General features: G+C 33.7%; 1 protein-coding gene across 5 annotated transcripts in view; it reads left to right on the top strand.

Moving 5' to 3' along the window:
• The window catches only part of EPHA7 (EPH receptor A7), a 171,927-nt gene that overhangs the window by 140,403 nt on the left and 5,973 nt on the right, over nucleotides 1-25,551 (top strand). Inside the window, exons 7-15 of one of the 5 annotated variants that reach the window (XM_045057857.1) lie at nucleotides 2,235-2,403; nucleotides 8,052-8,160; nucleotides 8,804-8,859; nucleotides 12,787-12,900; nucleotides 14,124-14,309; nucleotides 14,899-14,960; nucleotides 16,394-16,603; nucleotides 17,323-17,472; nucleotides 24,923-25,116. In XM_045057857.1, coding sequence (XP_044913792.1) covers nucleotides 2,235-2,403; nucleotides 8,052-8,160; nucleotides 8,804-8,859; nucleotides 12,787-12,900; nucleotides 14,124-14,309; nucleotides 14,899-14,960; nucleotides 16,394-16,603; nucleotides 17,323-17,472; nucleotides 24,923-25,116 — 1,250 coding nt within the window. Of the gene's footprint in view, nucleotides 1-2,234; nucleotides 2,419-8,051; nucleotides 8,161-8,803; nucleotides 8,860-11,471; nucleotides 12,298-12,774; nucleotides 12,901-14,123; nucleotides 14,310-14,898; nucleotides 14,961-16,393; nucleotides 16,604-17,322; nucleotides 17,473-24,922; nucleotides 25,117-25,551 lie in introns of those variants that run through there. The other 4 variants (XM_045057856.1, XM_045057855.1, XM_011282457.4 and 1 more) reach the window with 4 other exon arrangements.

Genomic DNA, 25,551 nt, shown 5'->3' with positions numbered 1-25,551 from the left:
TACAAATATTTTCTGTAATAAATAATGTAGTTTCTCCAAACTGCAGAAGCAAATGATGATATTCCACTCCCTTTAATTCCTCCTGGAATTTATTCCACATATGTTATACTAATCATATCAACCACTTCTTCGCACTCCCTTCTCCATGAAAAATAGGATGGCTGAAACCCAAGCACTGCCCTTTAATCTCTCCAAAATGGCTGAATTTTAGTAGAGATCTAACTGAGTGGTATGAGTGGATTTATTTCTGACCCATCTGAAGGGGGCTGGGCACCCTTTTCACAAATTATTACCTAGGCTCCACCTTATAGAAAGACCTGGTTCAAGGTTTGAAGCACAGAAACTATTATTATTACTAATATTACTATTAGTAATTAATAATTATTAATATTAGCAATTATAAGTAATATCAATATATTATTAATTCAGTGTTACTTATTGACTTAAGTAAGTTAGCTAAAATGCCATAGTACGCATAACCTTTTTAGCCATTTAGACAGAATTCCAAAATAGGATCCTAAAGGCTTTGGAAAAACTTGGGGGCTGAATTGACTTTATTGAATAATTTAAATTGCATACAGTGCATTGGCAATAGATATATTTTTCCCTTTGAAGAAAATATAGCTTAAGATTAGTTTCAATGTTCAGATTAAGTTTACAGTATTTTTGCTTATTATTTTCATTATGCATTCATGACTTCCATGGCCAAACTGACATTTTAAATACCTTATTTTTGTACCAGGGAATACATTTTTTACCCTATCAAATGTGTTTCTGAGGGAATCATTGTTTTTAATGTTTGTTTTGTTATATCTGTTTTCCAGTAAACACTAACAGTTGTATTCTCTCCTGAAATTTCATCAGATTTCAAAAGCAGTAAAGTACATTTTAAAAATATGTTAGGTGGTAAATGAAAGTAAAGTTTCTCACAATGCGACAAAATATTTTGCAAATCCTTGCTTGGGGGCAAATTTGTTCAAATAGTTTCTCTTCTATTTTTCATGATAAAAACGGATTGTATCTACATTTGCTGAACTTACATATTAGGCAATTATTACAACAGAATAATAGTATTGCATTGTAACGTACGTAAGCATGTGATCTCTATATGTCATTATGTCATCTAATATCAGTTATGCCTAGTTCTTCTATTTGAGATAAATATATATTTATAATACCAACAGTCATTTTTATAAATGATTATAATTAAGACAATCACAAATCGGCCTCACTGAATATAGTGTACATTTATTTATACTTTTGCAAATATCAGTGTAAAGGCAAATCAAACAACCAGACTGACATTTTCAGATTTCAATGAATAGTTTTATTGTAAACAACTATTTATTATAGAACAAATAAGAAACTGTCTAAAATTGTATATTTTGATGGCTAGTTTTTATAGCTTTTTAAATAAAAAGCCCATTAGAGTCATATCAATTAAGCTTTAATTTTTTTTCATTTGATGAAAGTTTTGATGGAGTTTTTTATATTCTTGAATTTTTATACTTATTTCATTCTTAACTTATCATATATAATATGTAAAGACATTTTTAAACTCTGCAAGCCTCAGTTTTCATATCTGGAAAATGAGGAACTTGAACTGAGAGATGTTTAAAATATCAAACCATAAATTTTATAATACTTTAACTTTTATACTGATAGTTTTAATTTAAAATATTCCATTAAGTACTATTTTGTAAAAGTTTTATTCGGTGAGAAATGTAGTTTTTAATGAAAGCAATTGATATGTCAGTATGGTGGTGGTATGCATTAAATTTCTTGAGTTAATAGCTTTCTTCATTTTTCACACATGGCCTTTTGCTTGCTAAATAACATTCAGGAAAAATATTAAAAGAACTACATTATGAAGGGAAGACCTCTACTAACCCATAGATTTTATAAGTGTACCCAGGTTTTGGTCAATAGGACTTTTGATTATATTTATGGCTAAATAGTTCTTGCCACTGTGCCCTCTACCAACAAAGCAAAAGCTCAAAAACATATAAATGGTCTAACAAAATTATTTCTCTTTGAAACTTATAGAACAAAGGCATGTGTTCACATTTACATTTTATATTATCTCAGAAACAACTCAATGTTACAATATTCCACAGGGCACAATGTAGCCTTTATAAAAACAATGCAGTAAATTGAAATAAATTGCAAGAATTGCCTGTCAAATTGCCTGGTTGCAATTACAATTAAATATTCCCTGAATATATTGTTTCTAGGATCAAAGGGAACGGACCTATTCAACAGTAAAAACCAAGTCCACTTCAGCTTCCATTAATAACCTGAAGCCAGGAACAGTGTATGTTTTCCAGATTCGGGCTTTTACTGCTGCTGGTTATGGAAATTACAGCCCCAGACTTGATGTTGCTACACTAGAGGAAGCTACAGGTAAAATGTTTGAAGGTAATTACCACCTTTGGTTTGGATTCTTACTCTCTATTACCTCTGTCATATTTTTTCCAATATTGAGGGTGATGATTTGGTTCAAGATTATTTTTATATTTAAAGGTGAATATATGTGCATAAATATGTCCTTTGTAAAGGTTAGACAGAATAAGAATTGAAAATTCAATGTTTTGTTTCTCAGTGTTAGAATTTTTTAATTTATATTAGTCTCTTTAATACATACTGGGTTTATTTGGAAAAGATGACGTTAGAAATAGAAACAGCACTTGTTCAATTGGGTATTGACACAAGCTGTTTTTGTAGAATCCAAAGCAGTATTATTCTGGTTGTGTCAGTCAAAGGTGCTCCTTCACAGAAACCCCCAAATGAAGCCAGGATATACACAGGATGGGCCAGAGAAAGATGCATCTATAAAAATCCATGTTAATTTAAGCTCCTTGCCTGTTAGCAATGATTTCAAAAATTGCAGTTGAGAAAGAAGATCTTAGAAACTGTATTTATTGTTATTTTTATCATCTCTTTTCATCTCTTATAAATGCTTCAAGCATACTAAAGAATATATTCAAAGTGTATGTGAAATATTAATAATTAAAATGAATATCTCTGTATCAACCACTGATCTTAAAAACACAACATCACCAGTATCTTGAATTATCATTGTTTTGCTTTATAATTCAGCAGAAGATAACAAAAATGCATGTGTCTATAGTGTATCACAAATAGGCAGATGTATGTTGGAATGCATGTCCAGAGTGCAAGTTCAGAACAGCTCGAGGACTGCTCTGGTTGTTTCTCACTTAGCTGAGATCTTGGGGTGTGTTTCTATCTTTTGGAGTTCTTGATTTCTCCCGATGTTACTGTTCAGGCACAGGGTTCCCCCAACTGTTACCTTCTCATCTCCTTGCCGGTGTAGTGTTCCCACAAGGATCTCTCTCTCTATTTTTTAAATGTCTACTTATTTATTTTGAGAGAGAGACAGAGAGAGTGCACGTGCACTTGTAGGAGGGCCAGAGAGAGAGGGAAAGAATCCCAAACAGGCTCCGCACTGTCAGCACAGAGCCCAACACAGGGCACGAATCAACCGTGAGGTCATGACCTGAGCCAAAATCAAGAGTCAGATGCTTGACTGGATGAGCTGCCCAGGTGCCCCTCTCACAATATTCTAAACAACGATGAGCTAAAAAACATTATGTGATTTTTCTTTCCTCAAGTTCTAATAAAAAGTTTTTAGGTAAATTAAATCAGTACAATTTCGATCAATTATTTTGACTTCGGGAAAATATTTTTAAACAGCTTTTAAAAGGCAAATTGACAAATATTCTTTGATTAATGAATGTTTGTTAGGTTTGCTAACGGTATTCTTTTTCCAAAATATTTTGTTATATTTTTAAATTAACCAGTAACTCTCAGAACCTCAAATAATGAAACATACATTATAATAAATTTGAAATACAAATCATTCATATAGAATTATAGATACAAAAGTATCAGTTGGGAAAATGTCATATAATTTTGTGTGACAAGCTTAATGCCATTATTCTTTATTACCTTTTTAAAATGGAGTATCTAAGATTAAAAATGAGAATATCTAAATTCAACGGCCACAAAACCTCAAAGCATTTTAAGATTTCAACATTTAAACATATAAGTGGTCTTGTACTAAATGTTCTAGTAGTTTTCAACTTAGACTTATTTCATGATATTACTTTGTAATTTCTTTTTTTTAATTTTTTTTTAATTTTTTTTAACGTTTATTTATTTATTTTTTTTTCAACGTTTATTTATTTTTGGGACAGAGAGAGACAGAGCATGAACAGGGGAGGGCAGAGAGAGAGGGAGACACAGAATCGGAAACAGGCTCCAGGCTCTGAGCCATCAGCCCAGAGCCTGATGCGGGGCTCGAACTCACGGACCGCGCGAGATTGTGACCTGGCTGAAGTTGGACACTTAACGGACTGCGCCACCCAGGCGCCCCCTCGTTTATTTATTTTTGAGACAGAGAGAGACAGACCATGAATGGGGGAGGATCAGAGAGAGTGGGAGACACAGAATCAGAAACAGGCTCCAGGCTCTGAGCGGTCAGCACAGAGCCCGACGCAGGGCTCGAACTCACGGACCGCGAGATCATGACATGAGCTGAAGTCGGCCACTTAACCGACTGAGCCACCCAGGCGCCCCACTTTGTAATTTCTAATATAATAAAATACTATTTATGAATAGTTTAATCTTAAATTAGAAATATTAATTTGTTATCTCACATCCACCTAATCATTCTTTATCAGTTAAACCTCTCGTTTTGAAAGCTCAAAATGAATACGTGCATTGTGCTGACTTCATAATAGGAAAATCTTGGGACAAACTATTTTATATTGAGTGCTGAGATTCATAGATATTATTTTCATTATTTAAAAAATGAAGTAAATAAGATGAAGTAGTAGAACCTGAATGATCATATGAAATGAATGTTAAAACTGGATTTTTGTGTTTGAGAGAATTTGCAATTTTTATCATCAGAATATTTTCTCCCACTAGAATGTAAAGTTGATGAAAGAGTTATCCATATCTCTTTTCCTTACTATTGTCTTGCCAGTGTCTATCATTAGTGCTTGACACATAGAAGGCACTCAGCAAATAAGCAAGGAATGAATACCTTGTGGTCATCAGCATAGAACAGATTATCACTATCCGTCAGTGCTCGTAGACACATGCCTGGTTTCTCATCTTAGTTCTTTCATGGCCAGTTGTGAGACTTTGCATGAGCACCTTCCCAGACCCTAATTCTGGGATAGTAGCACCTAACTCATAGGGTTTTATGAATATTACCCAAGTTAATGTATACAGAGTACACACAGAAAGTCTCAAGTCAGTTTTTATTTATTTAGCATAACCATTCTCCAGCTTTTGTTCTATTAAAAAACATATTGAAGGGTGCATGGATGGCTCAGATAGGTAAGCATCCAACTCGATCTTGGCTCAGGTCTTGATCTCAGGTTCGTGAGTTCAAGCCCTGCGTTGGGCTCCCTCCACTCTGGGGCATGAAGCCTACTTAAAAAAAAAAAAAAAATACACACACACACACACACACACACACACACACACACACACACAGATATATATTGAGGATCTCCAAAGACATTTTGATTACTTGGATTATATCTATCGATATTCACCATTAGAAATTAAAACAGAAATTTTTAATAAAACACACAAACACACATTTCATTAGCCATCAGAGTAATGTTTTTGTCACATGTCATGTAACTTCTGCAAAACTCAGCTGTGCACCTGTGAGCACATGAGAGTGAAAAAGGCAAATAACATCGTATCACATAAAATAGTTTTGACCCTGCAAATCAAACTCTTGAGGCACTCTTAGGTGTACAGACCATCCTTTGAGAACTGCTGATTTGGCACAAGGTGCTGAGGTATGAGTTAGGGATGCACAGAGACATATAACACAGTAATGCTCTGTTTAAAGTTTAGTGAAAGACAGAAACTTACATGCAAATTCTGCCATACAGTTCAGCACTGGTGGAATGCATGGCCCAATCCTATCAGAGTGCTAGGAAACAGTGATTCACTATGCTTGGAAGGAGGGCAAAAGAGATGCCGTCAAAGAGGTCACTGGAGCAGTGTTTGAATAGAGAAATTAAAGAGATTATTCTATTGCCTGTATATCCTAAAATCCCTGTCTATTCAGAGTCAATACTGATGTTTTTACAATTTTGAAACCATGGTGTGGTGATTGTGACACTTACAAATTACTTTAAAATTTTATTACCCATGAAATAGATGAAAATATTAACCATAAATGTTGACTGTGGAAAGATTAAAGTGTGACCCTGACTATCTAGAAAAACGTATAAATATTCACAAATTCTAATCATCATTCAGTTTTCTCATTGGAGTTTTCTTTCTGAAGCTAAGGCAGAGCTGAGCCTGAGACAAGCAAAGAATTAGACCCAGGGGCACATGGATTGGATGGAAACAATTTCTACACATACGTGTATAATTTTTTCCTCCCTCATGAACAGAACTACTATATATATATATATATATATATATATATATAGAGAGAGAGAGAGAGAGAGAGAGAGAGAGAGAGAGAGAAGAAAGATAAAATTGTTTTTTTAAACCCAAATAAAAAAAATACTTCAAATCTTTTCTTTGTTGAATAATAATAGGCTGCAATTCAGAAATCAAAGTCTAAAAGTTGTTTTCTTTTTCTTCTTCCTCCCGCCCCCACTTTGTTTAATTCCCTCAGGGAGTAAATCAGCAGGTGCTGAGTTAGGAAGTCTGTATACATCTTTGTCTGGAAACCATTACACCAGAGCTACCTCGCTGTTTTTCAATCTAAGATCTATGTACAGTTAGCATAGGTATACAAAATTAAGAAATGAGTTGTCAAAAGGAAAATATAGATAAAACAGAGAAAAGCCAATCAGAAAAAACTTGACACAGCCTATTGTGGCAAAACCTACTCTGCCTACGTATGATTTACCGCTCTGGAGACTCAGTCCCTTGCCACCACCAAGAAAGAGGAGTATTTTCCATCCTACCTCATATTAAAGATTGCAGCTGTTGACTGTTTCAGCAATAAGCAAACTATATTATCCTGACATTATATGTTAAATGGCATTTTGCAACTGGATCATTCATTGGAATATACATTTTGTTGTTTTTGTATTCCTTTGATTGTTTTATCAAGTCTGTAATAGTATTAGAAATATAATACTCTGGGGAAAATACGACAGTTACGAATTCTCGTATAAGTAAAACTTTACTAATTTGGAAAAATGGAAGTGAGAAGGCCTTGTGACTTGAAGAATCGGAATCAGGCTGTTTTGAAGGACATGGAAACACACACTGTTCCCAAAGAGACTCTCAGAAAGGTCCGGCTGGGCTTGCCTTAAGAGGCATACAAGAATCACAGCATTGCACAGGAGGTTTTTGCAATTAGATAATACTAAACTGTTTTTTTAAAGTACTCGTGCAATGTTTGCTCTTTCATAAATAGCCTACCTCCTCTGTAATCTTAAATTCTCAAATGTGTATATTGCATACTTTGTCAAATTAGAACAAATGATTCTGCTCATCTTTTTCCTAAATTATGATAGATTATAAATCCATGATGATTTACTATGATTCCATGATGATTTTTATTTTATATTGATGATATGAGAGATAAAGCACTTTTCTGCTTTGGAAAATGCAGAGTATATGTTTTGTTTCCTTTTTACATATGAGAAAAAGACACAGAGATAAAATACTTTGCTGGGGAAAAAATGGAGATTTAATACAACTGTACATCAAAGATCTCTCTCTGTTGAGTTATAACTAAGTTTTCAACAACTAAGCAGGGGATAGCCATTCAATAAGGCATTTTGTGGGTGTCTTTTATAACTGAGGAATATAAAACAGGTGAAAGTTTGTCCTTACCATGCCCTTAAAATGCAAAAAATAAACATTTATTGAAATCTATATCATTACAATGTAATGCATTTATTTAAGATTAGAGGTAAAAGGTAAATTAAATAGCATAGACACCTCTTATTCATAAGATTTTGTTTACCCTCTCAAGTTCTTACATGGCATTGAGTGTTTCTGAGCCTCTTTTTCTCCGTTTACAGCAACAGCGGTCTCCAGTGAACAGAATCCCGTTATTATCATTGCTGTGGTTGCAGTGGCAGGGACCATCATTCTGGTGTTCATGGTCTTTGGCTTCATCATTGGGAGAAGGTAGAACACAGATTTGTTCTAATCTTTAACACAGAATGTATTGATTTTTTAGAATTATGTCAGCCTATTACTTACTATTTAGTGTATTAGAATGTTAGATACTAAATGCAAACATTCTTTGGGATGAGATACTAAAGGTTAATAAATTTCCATTCTCTCAAGGTCAAATACAGTGTGAGCTTAATCATTCATTGCCTTTAGTTTAAGAGCAATGAGTACTGTAAGTGCTATTGGGTGTATTTTTATTGGTTACATTCAGCTAGGTTTTCATTATAAATACAGTAGATACCTAGGGAGAAATTCACTCTTTTAGTTAATGGTTTGTGGAAACCATTTAAAATCTGCTGTTGTCGTTGTTTTTCAGAAGAAAGTACAATTATTCACTCATTGATAAATCTAAATCTGTGAAGTATGTTCCTTCTACATTGTCTCACACCAAGACTTTATATTCTGTATGTTTTTTAATCATATTAGTTACTATATTATTAATGAGTTCATAACTATGGGCAAGAAGTTTCTGCATGTTGTTTATTGCTCTAACTAGCAAGTAGTTAAGGAATTAAGGTATATTGTACTGAATTTTAAATATATAAAGTAAGATCATTGTTTGAGATCATCACAAATTTGATTTTTTTTTTCCTAGGCACTGTGGTTATAGCAAAGCTGACCAAGAAGGGGATGAAGAACTTTACTTTCATTGTAAGTGTTTGGCTTTTTTTTTTTTATTATTTGTACCCCAGTTAATACAGAGACCTGGTTGTTAGTATTGGCATGAATAACTTCCTAATGTATCATGCTTGAAAGTACCTAATGAACTCAAAATGTTGCTTTAAAGCATTTGAATGAGATATTTAGAATGAAAATCATATGATGTGAATTTTGAAAACAAAATATATTCAGAAATTTAATCTCTCGTAAGAAATTTTAGTATAACTGCAGGATATTTAGCTGCTTTTATGTCACAGTTTTTCCTTTTGCAAACTTTGCCCAAGCGTTTCATACCATTCTAACAACAATCCATTAAATGTTGCATGGCCCATATTCTAGTGAAGGAATTCATTTAGAAGGATAGACCCTTTGTCCCACCCAATGAGTGATGCTACCATGACAGCCTAAGCTAAGGAGCCTTCTTCTCTTCAGCCACTATCTATACATTGTCTGATAGATGTTTCCCCAGATATAAATTGAATAATAGGATTGAATCCTCCAGTTTTTTCTGTGGATTTTGGTTCCCTGATTCTTAAACATTCATTTTGGAAATCATATTCAGAAGAGGCCTTGGGAAACCAAAGAAAATAGATGCCCGTCTGCATTAATTTTATTCCTATTGCAATGTGGATGGCAAGTGAAAAAATGAGAGCTATGCAAATAAATGTTATTCCTTCCTGTAGCCAAAGAAAAAAACCTCACAATCATATGGTTTTAGTTCTAATGATTAATGATGTTCATATCCAAGTGCATCATTTTTATTTTTAATCCTTGGAAATATTAAAAAACAATTTCACTTATTATTTTTCTTGGTAGCATAATCTTTACTAAGATTGCTCTTGGAGAAAAAATTTTCTAATTTGCCCATGAGTTACATCTATTATTATGTTATTTATCAAATTATTATGCTAGTATCTAAGAAGATATTGTCATGTACCCATCCTAACGTCACAAAAAATGTATAAACATCAATCAAGAAAATGCATGGTTTAAAGACACAAATTGGGAGCACTATTATTATCGTTACTGTGATTCTCAGTGATGAGAGTGCCACAGGCAGTTTATAGAGATACACAGAAAAAAACGGAGGGTACATTTTTTTCTCTTTTACAACAGGAGACAATATCTTTAACACTTCCCCAACAGAAAAGAGCGAGTTGAAACTTGAATGCCTAAACTTTTACAACTAGTTTTAAATGTATGTAGAAGAGTAACATATAGTTCCTAAAATCCCCTATTCTACCCATTTGTGAACAATTTGATGACAGAATCATTTAATTTTACCTTCAACAGTTTGTCACTTTTCTTTCCTTTACTGAATACGTCTGAGACATACCCAAATTATCAAATACGTTTTAGTTTCTTTGCCTTTAACTTTCAGGTTACGCAGAAGGTAAACTGAAATGTGACTTACCTGAAACATGTTGTATAGCCGTATGCTAAATTGTCATCACTCAGTTTTAATATTTTGATGCCATTTGCTTTTTTTACATTTGACATCGAGTTTGTAATTAGAAAAAATAGAGCTGCATGTTTACTTGCTGACATAGACAAGATAAGCCTGATATAGATATATGTATATATAAAAACCGTTTTCACCTCTAGAGCAAAATATCAATGGTGGTTTTAAGTTATTTAACACTCATGAGAAATGTCAATGAGATGTTAACACACAAAAAAGCTCATTCTCTTAAATTGAGAGAAACAAGAAACCAGAATATTCAGAAATATGTCAACGTTTTCCTTATTTTAAAACATCCGTTTTAGATGAATAATGAAAAATTAAAGTGCACTTAGCAATATCCTACCCTAGTAATCCTTGATATTTTTGAATCACCTTCTTTACAAAGGTATCTTTTCTTGTCATCTGATGACCAGGCACTTGATTTGATTTTATAGCTGTATCTAAAATACGTAAAGTATGACTCTATGGTCACCAGCTGTTTACAAGTTGGTGTCCTTTTATTTCTTTAGTATACAGACAATTTTCTTAGGTGCTAAGACACCAGATTGAATTTTTACAGAAACATGAAAGCAACCATTTAACTAGCTTTTAGAGCACTGAATTTAATAGAATGTCCAGTCATTTGTATCAGGCGCCCTCGACTCTTCATGGCCCCGAGTGCTACATTTAAAGATATAAACACAATGGAGAAGTTTAGTGAAGCAATTCCAATTTACATTTTGTTTCCTCCTACCATTTCTTCTAACAATGTCTTTGAATCCAAGCTGGACAGTATTTCATGTTTTTATGCCAAAATTGCTCTAGCCTGTCAAAATGTTTTATGACAGCTTGAATAAAGAACCATCAGAGACCCATTTGAGATGCAGAAGGTTACCTCCAATCTAGCTCCCTTATCACAAAACAAAAACAAAACAAAACAAAACAAAACAAAAAAAAGAAAGAAAGAAAAAAGAAAGAAAGAATGGAAAGGGAGAAGATGGCTCATTCTCCATCTGCCTGCCAATCTAGGAGGTTAACCTATTGTTTTCTTCCCTTCTCTCTTTTTCTCTTCCCCCCCTCTTCCCTGTACTCCTTCTTCTCTCTTTTCTCTTTCTATCCCCTCTCTCTTTTCTTCTTGTGTTTTTTTTTTCATGTTCAGCTTTAGTAACAAATGAGCATCTGTCAGTTTTATAAACTGCAACAATAATTGTTTAAGACAATCAATTTTGGATAAACAATCAACTACAGCAGAATAAATCAAGATTTTTAAATCCCATTTTCCTTTATACATTCTGCTTCTTTTTGTTTGTTATGTGTTTATTTTTTAAATATAGTTTTAATATAATGTGATGACATAAGCACAGTTAGGCTGCAGTGTAATACATAAATATATTGTTCTCAAAATAGTAAGATTTAATGAAAAGATTGTTCAGTGGCTTTGTTAAAACAATAAAGTTTTTTTGAGGATATAGTGTAATTCTTTTTATTGCATTAATATAACCAAATATATGCCTATCTATCTTATCTTTGTCTTTAACCAAATGATTAGATTTGCAATACATTATTGTAACTGAATTTGATTTAAAGTTGACATAGCATTATCTGTTACCTGCATGCTTCTGGGTGCATTTTAAGAAGATTTTAACTTTTAAGATGATTCTATGTTGTTTGAATTTTGACTACCTTTTGTGAGGCATATTGGCTACCTCCTTCCAGAGCCTTATATTTGAAAGTTCATAGAAACCATTCCTCTTTCAAATTGCTGTCATCCACGGTTAGCAGATCCCAGGAATATTGTAAATTTTCTAACTTTACTCTGCATTTTGTACATCTGGCCTCTATTGCCCTTCAAGGTGAAGATGAAACTGTGTCTTTAGTAGATTTCTCTCTGATTCTGTGATAGTGGTCCCTCACATCTTGTACTAATTTTATGTATATGTCAACGGTGGTTGGTCTTTACAAAAATAAATCAAAAGAATAAGTAAGATGTCTAAATGTTTTTTAATATTGCTGTCAGTGTAGTAGGCTACCTGTAAATGAAATGTCTTCTTTTCCCAGTGTATTAATTTGATTGATTGACTGACTGATAGATTTACAAATGTGTTTCCAAGTCCATTACAAACCTCAATATGGCTTGAACTATGCCATGATAGCAGTGAATTTAATTAAACCTCCAGTCTGATAAGAGTCATGTCAGAGAATTTTGGTGATGTCTTTTGTTGATTTACTGGAAAAGCAATTCAGTTAGTAACCTATGAGCTGGATCCTATGTTACCTATAGAAGCTTGCAGATAATACCTATACGCCAACAGACCGAAGTAGTCTGTTAAAACTGCTGTGAATCAGGTGATGTGGAAGCAAGTTCACTGTTCCAAGGAGCACTCTGCATAATGAAATTCCTGGGCTGACTGCACAATAAGTGCTTTGCTTCATCACAGTCATGCTTTCTTACATCATTACAGTTAAATTTCCAGGCACCAAAACCTACATTGACCCTGAAACCTATGAGGACCCAAATAGAGCTGTCCATCAATTCGCCAAGGAGCTAGATGCCTCCTGTATTAAAATTGAGCGTGTGATTGGTGCAGGTAAGGCTGTTGTAGCTTCCTTGTTCAGCTGTTCCATTTAGCCAGGATCGAAAGTCATACATCATAATGACAGGCAAATAATTATACCTCAAGTATAGAACTTTTGCATTCACCTGAACTGTTGGAAGCAATGAGGCTGTACTTGTTTATGAGATCTCAAGAAAAAAAAATGAAAAAGAAGCATGTGGCACAGAAAATCTGTATATCTTTTGTCTTCTGTTGGATTTTTAAGATATTGCTCTACAATAAGCTACTTCACAATAGTTCTGGCCTGCTGTTTAAGAAATGACTTAGTATTTTTTTTTTTTAAATGAGAATGTTCCTGAATTTTGTTGGAATCTACATTTCCTCTAACTTGATTTGCCATCTTCCTGCCAGGCTTTCACCTTTTTTGATCCTTTTTTTTTTTAACCTTTTTTTTTTTTCATGCATTTGTAGGTATTAGTCAGCCATTTAATTCCATGCAGAAAATTAAGATGTGTGACTTATATAAAAAGAATATTATTTTCTACATATATCAATATATATTTTTTACATGTGAATTTATTTATTTTTGAGAGAGACAGAGCATGAGTGGGGGAGGGGCAGAGAGAGAGAGGGAGATACAGAATCCAAAGCAGGCTCCAGGCTCTGAGCCATCAGCCCAGAGCCCGACGCGGGGCTGGAACTCAGAGACCATAAGATCACGACGTGAGCCGAAGCCGGGCGCTCAATTGGCTGTTTAGTCCATCCCAAACAGGCTCCATACTTTCAGCTCAGAGCCCTATACTGGGCTTGAACTCATGAACCGTGAAATCATGACCTGGGCCGAGATCAAGAGTCGGATGCTTAACCAACTGAGCCACCCAGGGACCCCTGTATACAATATATTTTCATAGTAATTATACACTTTGGATTCAACTCTCTTAGATTTAGCAGTCCTAGTGCATACAAATTTCAGACTTTGAAATCTAAAAAATACTTGCTTCTCAAACCGTAAAAGCAATAGCAATGCTTAGAATTTGCAAATGCATCCTCATGCTTTAGCCGCCAGTGTACATTGTATCCTGTATTCAAATCTAAAGGTTGTTTCTAAAAACGTTTTTGTTAATCCAGTTAAAAAATTGTAGTTTGTGTAACAGATAGTTTAGCAAAGCTTAGAAGTGTTTTTAGTATTATGCATTTACTATGAACGAAGAAATATTTTTGAGATTAACATACACCTGCCTGTTCTATTACTTCAGGAGAATTTGGAGAAGTCTGCAGTGGTCGTCTGAAACTTCCAGGGAAAAGAGATGTTGCAGTAGCCATAAAAACCCTCAAAGTTGGTTACACAGAAAAACAAAGGAGAGACTTTTTATGTGAAGCAAGCATCATGGGACAGTTTGACCACCCAAATGTCGTCCATTTGGAAGGGGTGGTTACACGAGGTAGATATTGATACCTTTCATTTATCAAGTGGACTGTCAGAAATTAGTGTTATTTTGTACCTAATTAAAAACTCAAATTATGAACCTGTTGCATATTCTAAATGAAGGGGTTTTTTTCTTGGTATATAATGGACTAAATTTTCCATTTATGTTACTACCTCTGAAGAAATAAGGATAAATGAAGGCAGGATTAGAGTTAAAGAATAAATCTGATAAACAGACGGATTGACTGATATTTTCATTTAGCTTCAATGGACATAAAAGTGATGCACTCTAAGTTTCTACATTTTATATAAAGTGTCATTTTCTCTGAGTTTTGTTCACAAAGTAGGAGTCAGAAGAACATACTGACTTTGTTCTTTAATTTTGTTAATCATAACCATCTTGCAAACAGATATTTAATAACTCTGAGCTTAGCAGCAGCACTGGGACATTAGAAACACTCACAGCTCACCCATTCAGCCTTTCAGAAGAGCACCGTGTATTTTATTGAGGGTGAGAATGGGAATAAGCCTGAAGTTTAGGTTATGGCTCCTTAAGATACACTTTTTTTGATACATATATATATATATATATTTTTTGATTTTAGGGAAACCAGTCATGATAGTAATAGAATTCATGGAAAATGGAGCCCTAGATGCATTTCTCAGGGTAAGTAACAAAAAAACTATCCTACCATTAAATGCATTATCCATGTTACAACTATCATGTTGACTATTGTGCACAGCATAAACCATAAACATTGTAAACTTTAACAGATCAGAAAATTGTCTTTAAAAAAGCAGATTAAATTAAAGATCAGAATCCTGGTCTGGATTGAACTAGAACTTTTTGAGCACATAAGTGATAAAGTGTAGTTTGAACCTGAAACCCTTTACTCTGAATACATGGTGTAGAGTAACATTTTACTTTTCAGTACAATTATAAATTAAATACAAAAATAATACAGAGAAGACTAAAAAATGAGATAACCGTTCAGTAATTGGCATGATGATCCCAATTCTGCCCTGTGGAACCATTTCTGTTATATCGCTGTGTGAACACTGAGTGTAAAAGATAGAATTACTAACATTTTTAAAATTAATAATGTGTGATTATTTTTGTGATAATTCTAAATACATAAGCATACATATTTTTTGCTCTGAGACTTTTCACCTAAGGATATAAACACGTTAACAGTTTTCTAAATGACAAGGAGAAAGTAATCTAAAGAATAAGAGGACATGGAATGTGATCATACATAATCTGCAGTGATACACTCAACTCAAATTTATAAGAAATCAGAAGATTTAGAGAAATTTTTATTTATGTATAACTATCAACTCTTGGGAATAAAGCATCACCTGGAAAGGTTATCAACTCAAATCAATATCCTCATGCACTGTATTTATAATTCAGTTGGAGAAATCTGTGAGTTAAAAATGGGTTAGAAATATATGGTTGCCAGTCTGGTTGCAAAGAGCTCTCGATCCCATTTGCTGGCACATCTGTTTTAGAGAATCTTTGTTGCAAGTAATGTTCCTACCGATAACAAAACAGGGAAAAATATAAAAAGCAAACAAAGTCAGCCAGCATCATCATTTCCTACTTCTTAGTTTCTCTTCACCTTTAATCAAAAAATGTCTCCTTTCTCTTTTTTATCATTTGGAGAAAATAAATCTTAATACATATGTTCATCCCCTTATACATTTCTAGATTGCTTATATAATATTTTAGCAAGTGGAAAAACACTTAGTTGTCAAAGGTAGTATTTTTGGATATTCCATTCTCTACCTTCGCCTCAAAAATCAGTGCATACTTTTGGATCTGCGTAACCTGATGCTATTTTCAATCAATAAAAATAACATATCAATGTAAATAACTAAACAATTATCAAAAGTCTATTTTGTATTATTTGGCTGTCCGTTGAATCAACACTTGTTTTTTTTTTTTTTACAAATGTCTATATTTCACACATGTCTATATTCTATAGATAATATAATAATTCTTATACTATAGTAAATCACCAGCGTGCAGACATTTTTAATGGTAATTTTTCCCTTTGAAAGTAGAGTTACAGGATGTTTATTCTTGTCTTCCTGTAGAAACACGACGGGCAATTTACAGTCATTCAGTTAGTAGGAATGCTGAGAGGAATTGCTGCTGGAATGAGATATTTGGCCGATATGGGATATGTTCACAGAGACCTTGCAGCTCGCAATATTCTTGTCAACAGCAATCTTGTTTGCAAAGTGTCAGATTTCGGCCTGTCCCGGGTTATAGAGGACGATCCAGAAGCTGTCTATACAACGACTGTAAGGAAAAGTCCCTTACTGCACCTCTTCATATTCCCGAGATTCTCCTACCAAGAAAGCAGGACTTAATAATACAAAGCTACACAGTGGAAAAGACGCAAATAGATCTCAGCTTTTTGTTGTTGCTGGTTTTCTTTTTTCCTTTTGGAGGAACTGTCGTTATGTTTCCACTCTACGTACAGACTGAGAAGAAGTGAGATAAGAATGGCAACATGCTTCTCTTATAGCAGGGTGTTCATATACATAACGTTCGGTTTTATACAATAACATCTAGTTGCTAGCTCTCATAATTGTAGCAGAGAAATATAGTCCCATTTTAAATAAATAGATTTTAACAGAATATTAACTATGCTAATTCTTACAACTTTTGTGAAATTAGCAGAAAGGAAAATACATGAGGATTTAGTTGAAGTCCCCATATTTCATTCCATTTTAATAGTTATGTTGCCTAATTTGTCATTGTCTTTTGACTAGACTCATGGCCTAAGACCACCTAAGGGCCCATTAAATTGAGTCGCCTTAAAAATGAAAACTTGTAATGACATTTTAAAAACAGATTAGTAACTTTAAATACACTTAGAGAGATTCAAGATGGATAGATGTGATACTGCTGAATTGCTAACCAAATATACAAATGTTTAACTGTAGCTTTATAGCTCTGCTATAAATGATTTAAAAGTTATTATGCATATTTAAAATTTCAATTTCTTTTATAACAGGGTGGAAAAATTCCAGTAAGGTGGACAGCACCTGAAGCCATCCAGTACCGGAAATTCACATCAGCCAGTGATGTATGGAGCTATGGAATAGTTATGTGGGAAGTTATGTCTTATGGAGAGAGACCTTATTGGGACATGTCAAATCAAGATGTAGGTGTTACACTATTTAAACAAAAAGGATTTCATACATTAATATCCATTGTTATTGGAACCTGTTGGTAACGAATGGCTCATAAGAAGAAAGTTTTATAGAATTATAAAAATATGACTGCTGAGTTTTCACAATTATTCCCACAAAAATTACCATAAATTAGTGGTTCAATTAACTTCACTTTGAAGATCGTCTTTCCTTTTTTTGAAAATATCCTCTCAGTAGATACAAAGGATATGTCCACTATCTTTTTCCTGAATAATGATAATGATGCTGTACTTGTAGAACTGTAGTGGGAAAGTCACCTGAGTAAAGGAGTCATTTGCAGAGGGGAGGAAGGGAGCCTGTGTTTTATTTTGTCTTTGAAGCTTGGCTTTCTTTTTCTTTTAATGTTCTCAGAAAATCTGTTTAACATGTCTACTGTTGGTTGATTTGATTAAATTTTAATTTCATGAGACAAACTAAATCTTATGCTCAACGCTGGTAGGTGTTCCATGGTGATATTTTAGAATCTAATCACAATGGGAGTACTTTTGGAAATTCCTAAAAACTTCGTACTTGTTAAATATGTATCCTGTTGCATACTAAGGCATGAAACATGCTGTGATGCATTGAGAAAAAAGGAGATAGCAGTTCTTGGGGGTATACATGTCACACCAAGAGACCACTTACAAAACAATACAGCATAAATGCAAGTGAATATTGGCTTCTATTAGGTTGAATTTGATGAAACAGGCATTTTTGCATGTCAGAAACTTTTAAATACTGGCAGATTCATATGGTCAAACTACTGAAAATGTGAGTGAAATCTAGATGAAAGTAGAGCAAGTATAAAATCTAGGAAGGTACCCTGGATTTGAGCTAGCAATCTGGAGAAGACTTTGGCCATAGCTAGTGAGAGAATTTTCCAAAGAGGCATATTGGACGGTCCAGAAGCTAAAACTTAGCCAAGTGTGTGGAGACCAACCAAATAGATTCCCGGTCCTAGAACAGAGCTGTGCACACTGGTAGTGATTTGATACGCAGATTAAGTTGGGGCAAATTGATGAAAGGCTTTTATGAAGGAGTTTAGAAATGGTACAAATGCATGTTCATGAAGAGTAAAGAAATACGTGGTGCTTGAGGAAAGTCTGTATCGCCATTAAAAGACGGATGTGACCAGCAAACTGGAATAGTCAGTTCTCGAAGTACTATAAACATGGACAGCAATAGAAGGTGACTAAAATTAAAATCGAGTTATTTTTCAAAAATAGGTCATGAACATTGTTACATAAAATCAGCATTTTGGGTTTAGATTTTAGAATTTACCATATCAAACTCCTATGGTCTTAAAACTTGTAGATAGTTATTTTTTGACACCTGAAATCAGATTGTTTGTTGGTGAGGTTGTTTTCAGTAAATCTTCCCACAAATTTCTGAATGAACTGCAAAGTTCACAGCCTGACGAGGTGACATTTTTAAGTCATTTAAATCTTTTGGTGTTTTGAACTGAGGGATGACATGAAACTTTTTTGTTTTTTTGGTTTTGGTTTTGGTTTTCCAAAGATAAAAGTCTAAATGATGAGTCTGTTTGGCAGAGGCAAAGTTGTTAATATTTGACAGGACTCAGTGTCAAAGATTTCATGGACTGTCAAAATGTGGGCAAACAAATCCTTGGGGCAGAGAAAGAGAAATATTTACATTCCCCAGACACTCAGTGGAGTTTCATTTCTTTTGACACCTTCCTTCTGTACTAGATTCAAACATAAAGGGAATGACAGGAATATAAGATGACTTAAATTCAAAGTTCACTTAACTTCTGAAAACAAGTAATAGAAAGGGTGAAGAAGAAAAGAAAATCTTCAATGTTAATTTTTAGAATTCCTTAAATATTGTTTGTCTTTCCTGAAAATGAAATGTGAAAATATATAATTAGTAGAACAAGAAATAATAAATATTTGTACTGATCAAATTAAATTATTATGTCTACAGTGACATTTACTTCCAACCTAGAACATTTAACACCAAGTTTCTTCTTTTTTGTAATTTTGAAGGTCTGAATTATAAATCATACACCAGTTTGTATAATAGTGAGGGATTACCTATACATCTCAGTTTTATAGTGAAATTTATATTACTATTCTTCTTATAGGATAATATTCGTTATTTTATACTTAATGTTGTTAAAGTGCTATTTGAGCAATTATATGTATACATTTCAAAATGCAAATGTTGAAAAAAATGAATAATTCAAAATAATGAATTTCATTCTGGCAAAAAATTCCCTAGATAAAAGCTTTTTTACTTGAAATCTCTGGTAGGAGTTCATGGAAAGACTGAGGAGTTCTGACAATCCCCTGACACATATGAAAATCCTGTAAATGTGTGAATAGATAGTGGGAAGTTTGCTTTCAACAGATCTTCCTAGATATTAATTTTTTAATTAGTTTAGATTCATTTATTAAGTGAATTAATTAACTTTACATTGTTCAAACTTAGTTCCTAGTAATTTGTCAGGGATTTTAGAAAGCCTTCGAATTTCAAATGCCTTGGATTTTAGAAGACTTTTCATTAGACATCGCAAGAACAAGATGTAAATTGATGGTTACATTTATAAACAAATCCCCCAAATTCCAGGCTGAATGCTGAATAAAGGGAAGTGTCTGTGATCACTCTGAACAGACAAGGGTATTATAGAAGTCAGTGAGGTAGATAGTTTCCAGAAGGCTTTATCTGCATCCTAGACAGGGCAATGAGCAAGAAAAACTTGGGAAAAGATAGTATGTATGTGTATGATGATACCCATATCCAAACAGGGTATCACTTGATTAACACTTGAATGGATTCTTACTGTATTTTGACATACTTACAGCTTTCTTGAATTTTCACTGCAATGGAAGCAGTTAGAATTTAGTTATTTGCTATTACAATTGAGAGTGAATGTCCCAAAGAAATTTCTAATTTTCATTCTTAAAAATCTGCAGATGTTTAGCCCTTTCCATAATGGCTTTTCAAAGACAGTTCTTTATATATGTACATTCAGTCAAACATAATAAATATTACAGAATTGAAAATATTCTTCCTTGGCATTCACAACAGCTGCCTTTTAATTAAATGTATGTCTTAATTAGTTCAAATAGTTACCCTCATATTTTGACGTTCTTTAGGTAGATTACATTTTTTCTGTTTATAGTACTAAACAAAGTCATTTCTTTTCACTTTAAGCTAAGCTAATGCGTTGTTAGTTTAACTAGTAGGTAGTCATAAAGATGGTAAAGAAAAATTAAGTTTCCATAAAGATATTGGACATAAAGATAAATTCTTAAAGTGGGTCATTGAAAGACATTTAAGAGCTTCAAAAATATAATACACTTTAACTAAATTTGCTCTCAGTTAAATTGTGAGCCTTCAACTTTCCCTTTTGAAAGTCACCACTAATTTATGACTTTGTATTTTTTACGTTACAATAGAAACAAAATTGTGATTGTTTTGGTACAACTTTGCCATAATCCCATACTTGGGGTCCAAAATATTTAATTGCATGAACTGTGGGTCATACATTATTGTGAGGTTAATGGAATGGAGATGAGCATGAGCAAAGAGCAGAAGTCCTTCATGTTAGATCCCATTTTGAGTTATTAGCAGCCCATTATCATGGGGTCATTCTGTGTTCTTTTTCCTCTAATTACAATGGTCATACCCTAATAATACTGAAACACTTCGCAGCAAGCAACTTTTGTTTTTATTTCCAAGTATTTCTTTACAGTATATACTAAAGCCATGCTTCCTATTATATCCCAGTGGTCTTTTATAAATGTCATTTACCCATCACTTCCTATGAATCCAGGGCCTATCTAGAATTAGAAATTGCTTAATGTTTTTCTTTTTTCTTTTGTTAGAATATTAAGGCTAGATCTGGACAGGTAAATCCCTGTCCAACAAGTTTCTAGAAATTTCACAAAAAGATCTTCTAAATGAATTCTGTGAATAACATAATGCTTTAAGAAGTGTAAGTTTAACCATTTTACCCATGTGCCTGTTGTTTCCAAACATGAATAACTATTTGCAGAAAGTACTTCTTGCTTTCCCAATTGGAAGTAAAATGCAGCTAACAAAATACAAACTGCAGAATTTCTAGATTCAGTGTGTGCCTGAATCACCCCTCATCAGCAGGTTTACCCTCAAAGGGTATGTATGCTTGGATTATGCCAGCCTATGCTCTGTAGAAGGTTCCCAGCAATTATCATTAGTGCTCCCATAGGTAGGTGCATGATTGTTAATGGGAACGTTAGGTTCCCAAAGTCCATTCCCAATCGAGAACATCTCTTATTTTAAATTCTATCCTTAGCTGCTATTCCTTTAAAAATGTATCCACCACTGTATCTATCTTTGAAAGCCAGATGTTTCATTTTATGCTGAAATAAATGTTTTCCTGCCATAATAATAGAGTATAATGCAAAAGGACAACTGTAGAGGTTCATTAACTCATTCCTGTAAGAGTCATTTAATGGTATTATGTTCATTGGCACAAAGACTTAAATACATACTGTGCTCAGAGATGAAGAATTCTAAATGTTTTTATGAAGGCTTGGAGAGCTGCTGAAGAATATTAATGTCAGGAGGATTGTGACCAGATTTAGATTTATACTTTATTTTATGTTTTAATTTTATTTTTAAGTAACCTCTACATCCAATCTGGGGCTCGAACTTACAACCCCAAGATCAAGAGTTGCATGCTCCATGGCTGAGCCAGCCAGGTGCCCCTAGATTTGCATCTTAAAAGAGTATTTAGAGGGAAAGAACAAAGGAAAGATCACTCTATGTGCATTGTTACTTTCTAGACATCTGAAGACAAATTACAAGCAGGGATATTGTTAGAAGGTGATGGAAAATAATAAGGATTGCACTAATGTTATGAGCATGGGAACTTGTCCTGCCAAATCAGAAAGATACTGCTTCTGTTCAAATATAAGCAACCTCAAATATAAGTAAAGCCACTCTTTTCCCAATTAAAAAAATGCCTCTCAATTGTATTATTTAGTCATTTTGAATACATTAAATTTTAGAAGTTGTTTATTTACTTATTCACAATTTAAGTCACTATTTAAATAACTTAACGGAGCTTTCCAAAGTACATTATTTTTACTTGCATTTAAGTTTTGTAACATAGAGCCCCATTGAATCCAAGTATAGGGCTGTTGCTGGAATGTTATACAAAGCCATGGAAAATTCTTTGCATTTAATACAGTTTTTTTAATTTAATTTCCCCTATAATTATATATTTGTGATCTTTACAGAGTTACCATTGTGTTTGTTTGTGTGATGTAAAGCTTTCTGAAGTTTGGGGTATTTTAGAGGACTGCTTACAAGATACACAATCTTTGTAGCAATGGGATCATAAACAAGGACACTTAAAATTCTGTCCTTTGTCCTTCATTGGCATTCAATACCAACACTGATTAAGGTCATTTAAGGATAAGGATTTTTTCTCCATCATTGTTATTCAAACTAAAGTACTTCTCTTATTTGAACATGTATGCATTTAAGAAGGAGCATCATCAGAAAGTGGTGACTAATTTGCTGTACATAGAAGGAATCTACAACTGTTCTCACGTCAGCTTTCTGGGTGTGATGACTGGAAAGGCCATTAATTGATTAGTAAAAGGTTTTAGGGAAGGCGAGAAATTCAATTATAAATAGAGTATGAGATGCTTATAGAAAATTCAGTTGAAGACATCTAGTAAACTGATGTATAGGATATATAACATAGTATTCAGGGGAGAATTTCAACTAAGAATTGTACCTTATAATATTTTTCAAAAATTGCTATTATTAGGTTAATCTATTTACCTTTTAAATTTGATCAATTTGCATATAGAGATTTTTCTTAAAGTGTACTTTTTTTTTTCCTATACAAAGGATTTTCTGTAGAACTTGTTGATGCCAGCTACTTTATTCATTCCATCTGCAACCTTTTACATTTTAATGTGTTATTCTGGAATGTCAACAAGCATCTTAGGGATATGTTTCCCTACAAATATTGTTAATCAATATTTCTTTTTTTTTAAGTTTATTTACTTATTTTGAGAGAGAGAGAGAGTGCAAGCATGGGAGGGGCAGAGAGAGGTAGACAGAGAATCTCAAGCAGGCTCTACAGTGTCATCGCGGAGCCCTATACAGGGCTCGAACCCACCAACTGCTGGATCATGACCTGAGCTGAAACCAAGAGTCGGAAGCCTAACCGACTGAGCCCCTCAGGCACCCATGTTAATCAACATTTCTTAAAGCCAGCTTTTGTCTGCCTACTTTTGCCTTTATTTTCTTCAGAAACCCAAGGTTTCCTCTTTGTTTTTTCCAGAGTCACTTTTTTCTTACATTTCTACTGCTATTATATCAGTCAGTATCAAAAATGATTTGTTAATTCCCCTTGATATTATTCTAATGTTTTACAAGGCCCTCTTATTTGTGTTGTTTGCCTTGGTAATTATTTTCCTGTGCTGCTGAGATTTGTAACACTTTCTGGCTTTTAGTGTCAAATCTTGCTTTCCATATAAACAAACAAACAATAAGTCTGAATAATAAACTTTTAGACTTTTTGATTGCCATGTACCAATGTTTATGGAGACTTATTTTTCATGAACATTCAAAGCTTGTTATAGTGTTTAGGCTGTTATTAGATAGTGTATTAGCACTATCACATACAGTGATGTGCTAGTAAAAGTTTAACAACCAGCACTCTGGGAAAGCACTAACTTGTAGCCTTCCCCGATTTCCTGGTGTAACCCTTCTCCCATCCTCTTCCCCAAAGTTGATTTCAGTCTTCCAGTGTGAGGTCACTAAACTTGGAGTTGGAAAGTGATGCAGTCACCTTTATGAACCACTGTATGCTATTCGCTCCAGCACATCACTATATAACACTATATATTTCATAAGTATATAGGCTCCATGATATTTAAAGTGATAGTGTGCTTGGTAATATTTTCTATCATAGTACATTCTGCATTTTGATATCTTGTTTGAAAGTGTCATTTGAACTCTGCAAAAAGTGACACTTTTGGGGGTTAAATTCGGGGTAACTGAGACCTTCCTCTTACAACTTGAAGAATTCATAGATTAATAGACAAATATGTACATGTACAGCTATATACAAGTAAAATGGTTTCATAACATATTCCGCTTTCAAAACCTCTGGGATGACATTAGTAGTTTTCCATCTATTGCACCCTGAGTGACTTTAATTATTGCTCCCTATCGCAGAATTAACTAGGAAGTGTCATGATATCATGCTCTTCATGCACCCCTTGATAACATATTTAAGGTTCATAGATGTTTGGGGAAAAATATGTCTTTTGCAATGCTTCAAGATGTGCTTCAATCTTATCTGGATAAATCGCTTTGCCTACTGAACAATTCATTTTATTATCATTGAGCCTCAATTAGTAATATTTTTAATGTCCCTTTGGCTATTAGGTTATAAAAGCAATAGAAGAAGGTTATCGTTTACCAGCACCCATGGACTGCCCGGCTGGCCTTCACCAGTTGATGCTGGATTGTTGGCAAAAGGAACGTGCTGAAAGGCCAAAATTTGAACAGATAGTTGGAATTCTAGATAAAATGATTCGAAACCCAAATAGTCTGAAAACACCCCTGGGAACTTGTAGTAGGTAAGAAATACCTAAGGGAATGGACTCTGGGAGACATTCAAATACTCACTTAAACCTTCTGTCTCCTCAGTCCTAACCCAATAGCAAATTGACACTTGTGTTAAACTATATATCCATGTTAAATTTATTGTGTTTACCAAAGTCTTTATTTTTTCTTTTCAGATATCTGGCTTACCTTAATTAACTAGTGTTTAAAGGGACCTATTGTTATTGCCTTTTGTTTTTCTTAAAAGTTATGGTAGATATCGTTGGCCATCATTTTAGAAGACTTTCTAAACTGGAATTTTATGATCAGGTGGTGTTCCACATTTTCAAATCATCGTTAGTATTATGTGGGATTTTATTACTAGTGCTTTACTTTTTTGCATAATATATTTTCTTGTTTTGCTTTAAGCTATTTAGTAAAATGATTCTATGAAGTTAAGGTTTATGAAA

The sequence above is a fragment of the Felis catus genome, chromosome B2 (genome assembly GCF_018350175.1).
Source record: "Felis catus isolate Fca126 chromosome B2, F.catus_Fca126_mat1.0, whole genome shotgun sequence".
NCBI classification, from domain to species: Eukaryota; Metazoa; Chordata; class Mammalia; order Carnivora; family Felidae; genus Felis; species Felis catus.
Note: the sequence above shows the minus strand (reverse complement) of the source record. Positions and strands in the feature narration are given on the sequence as shown.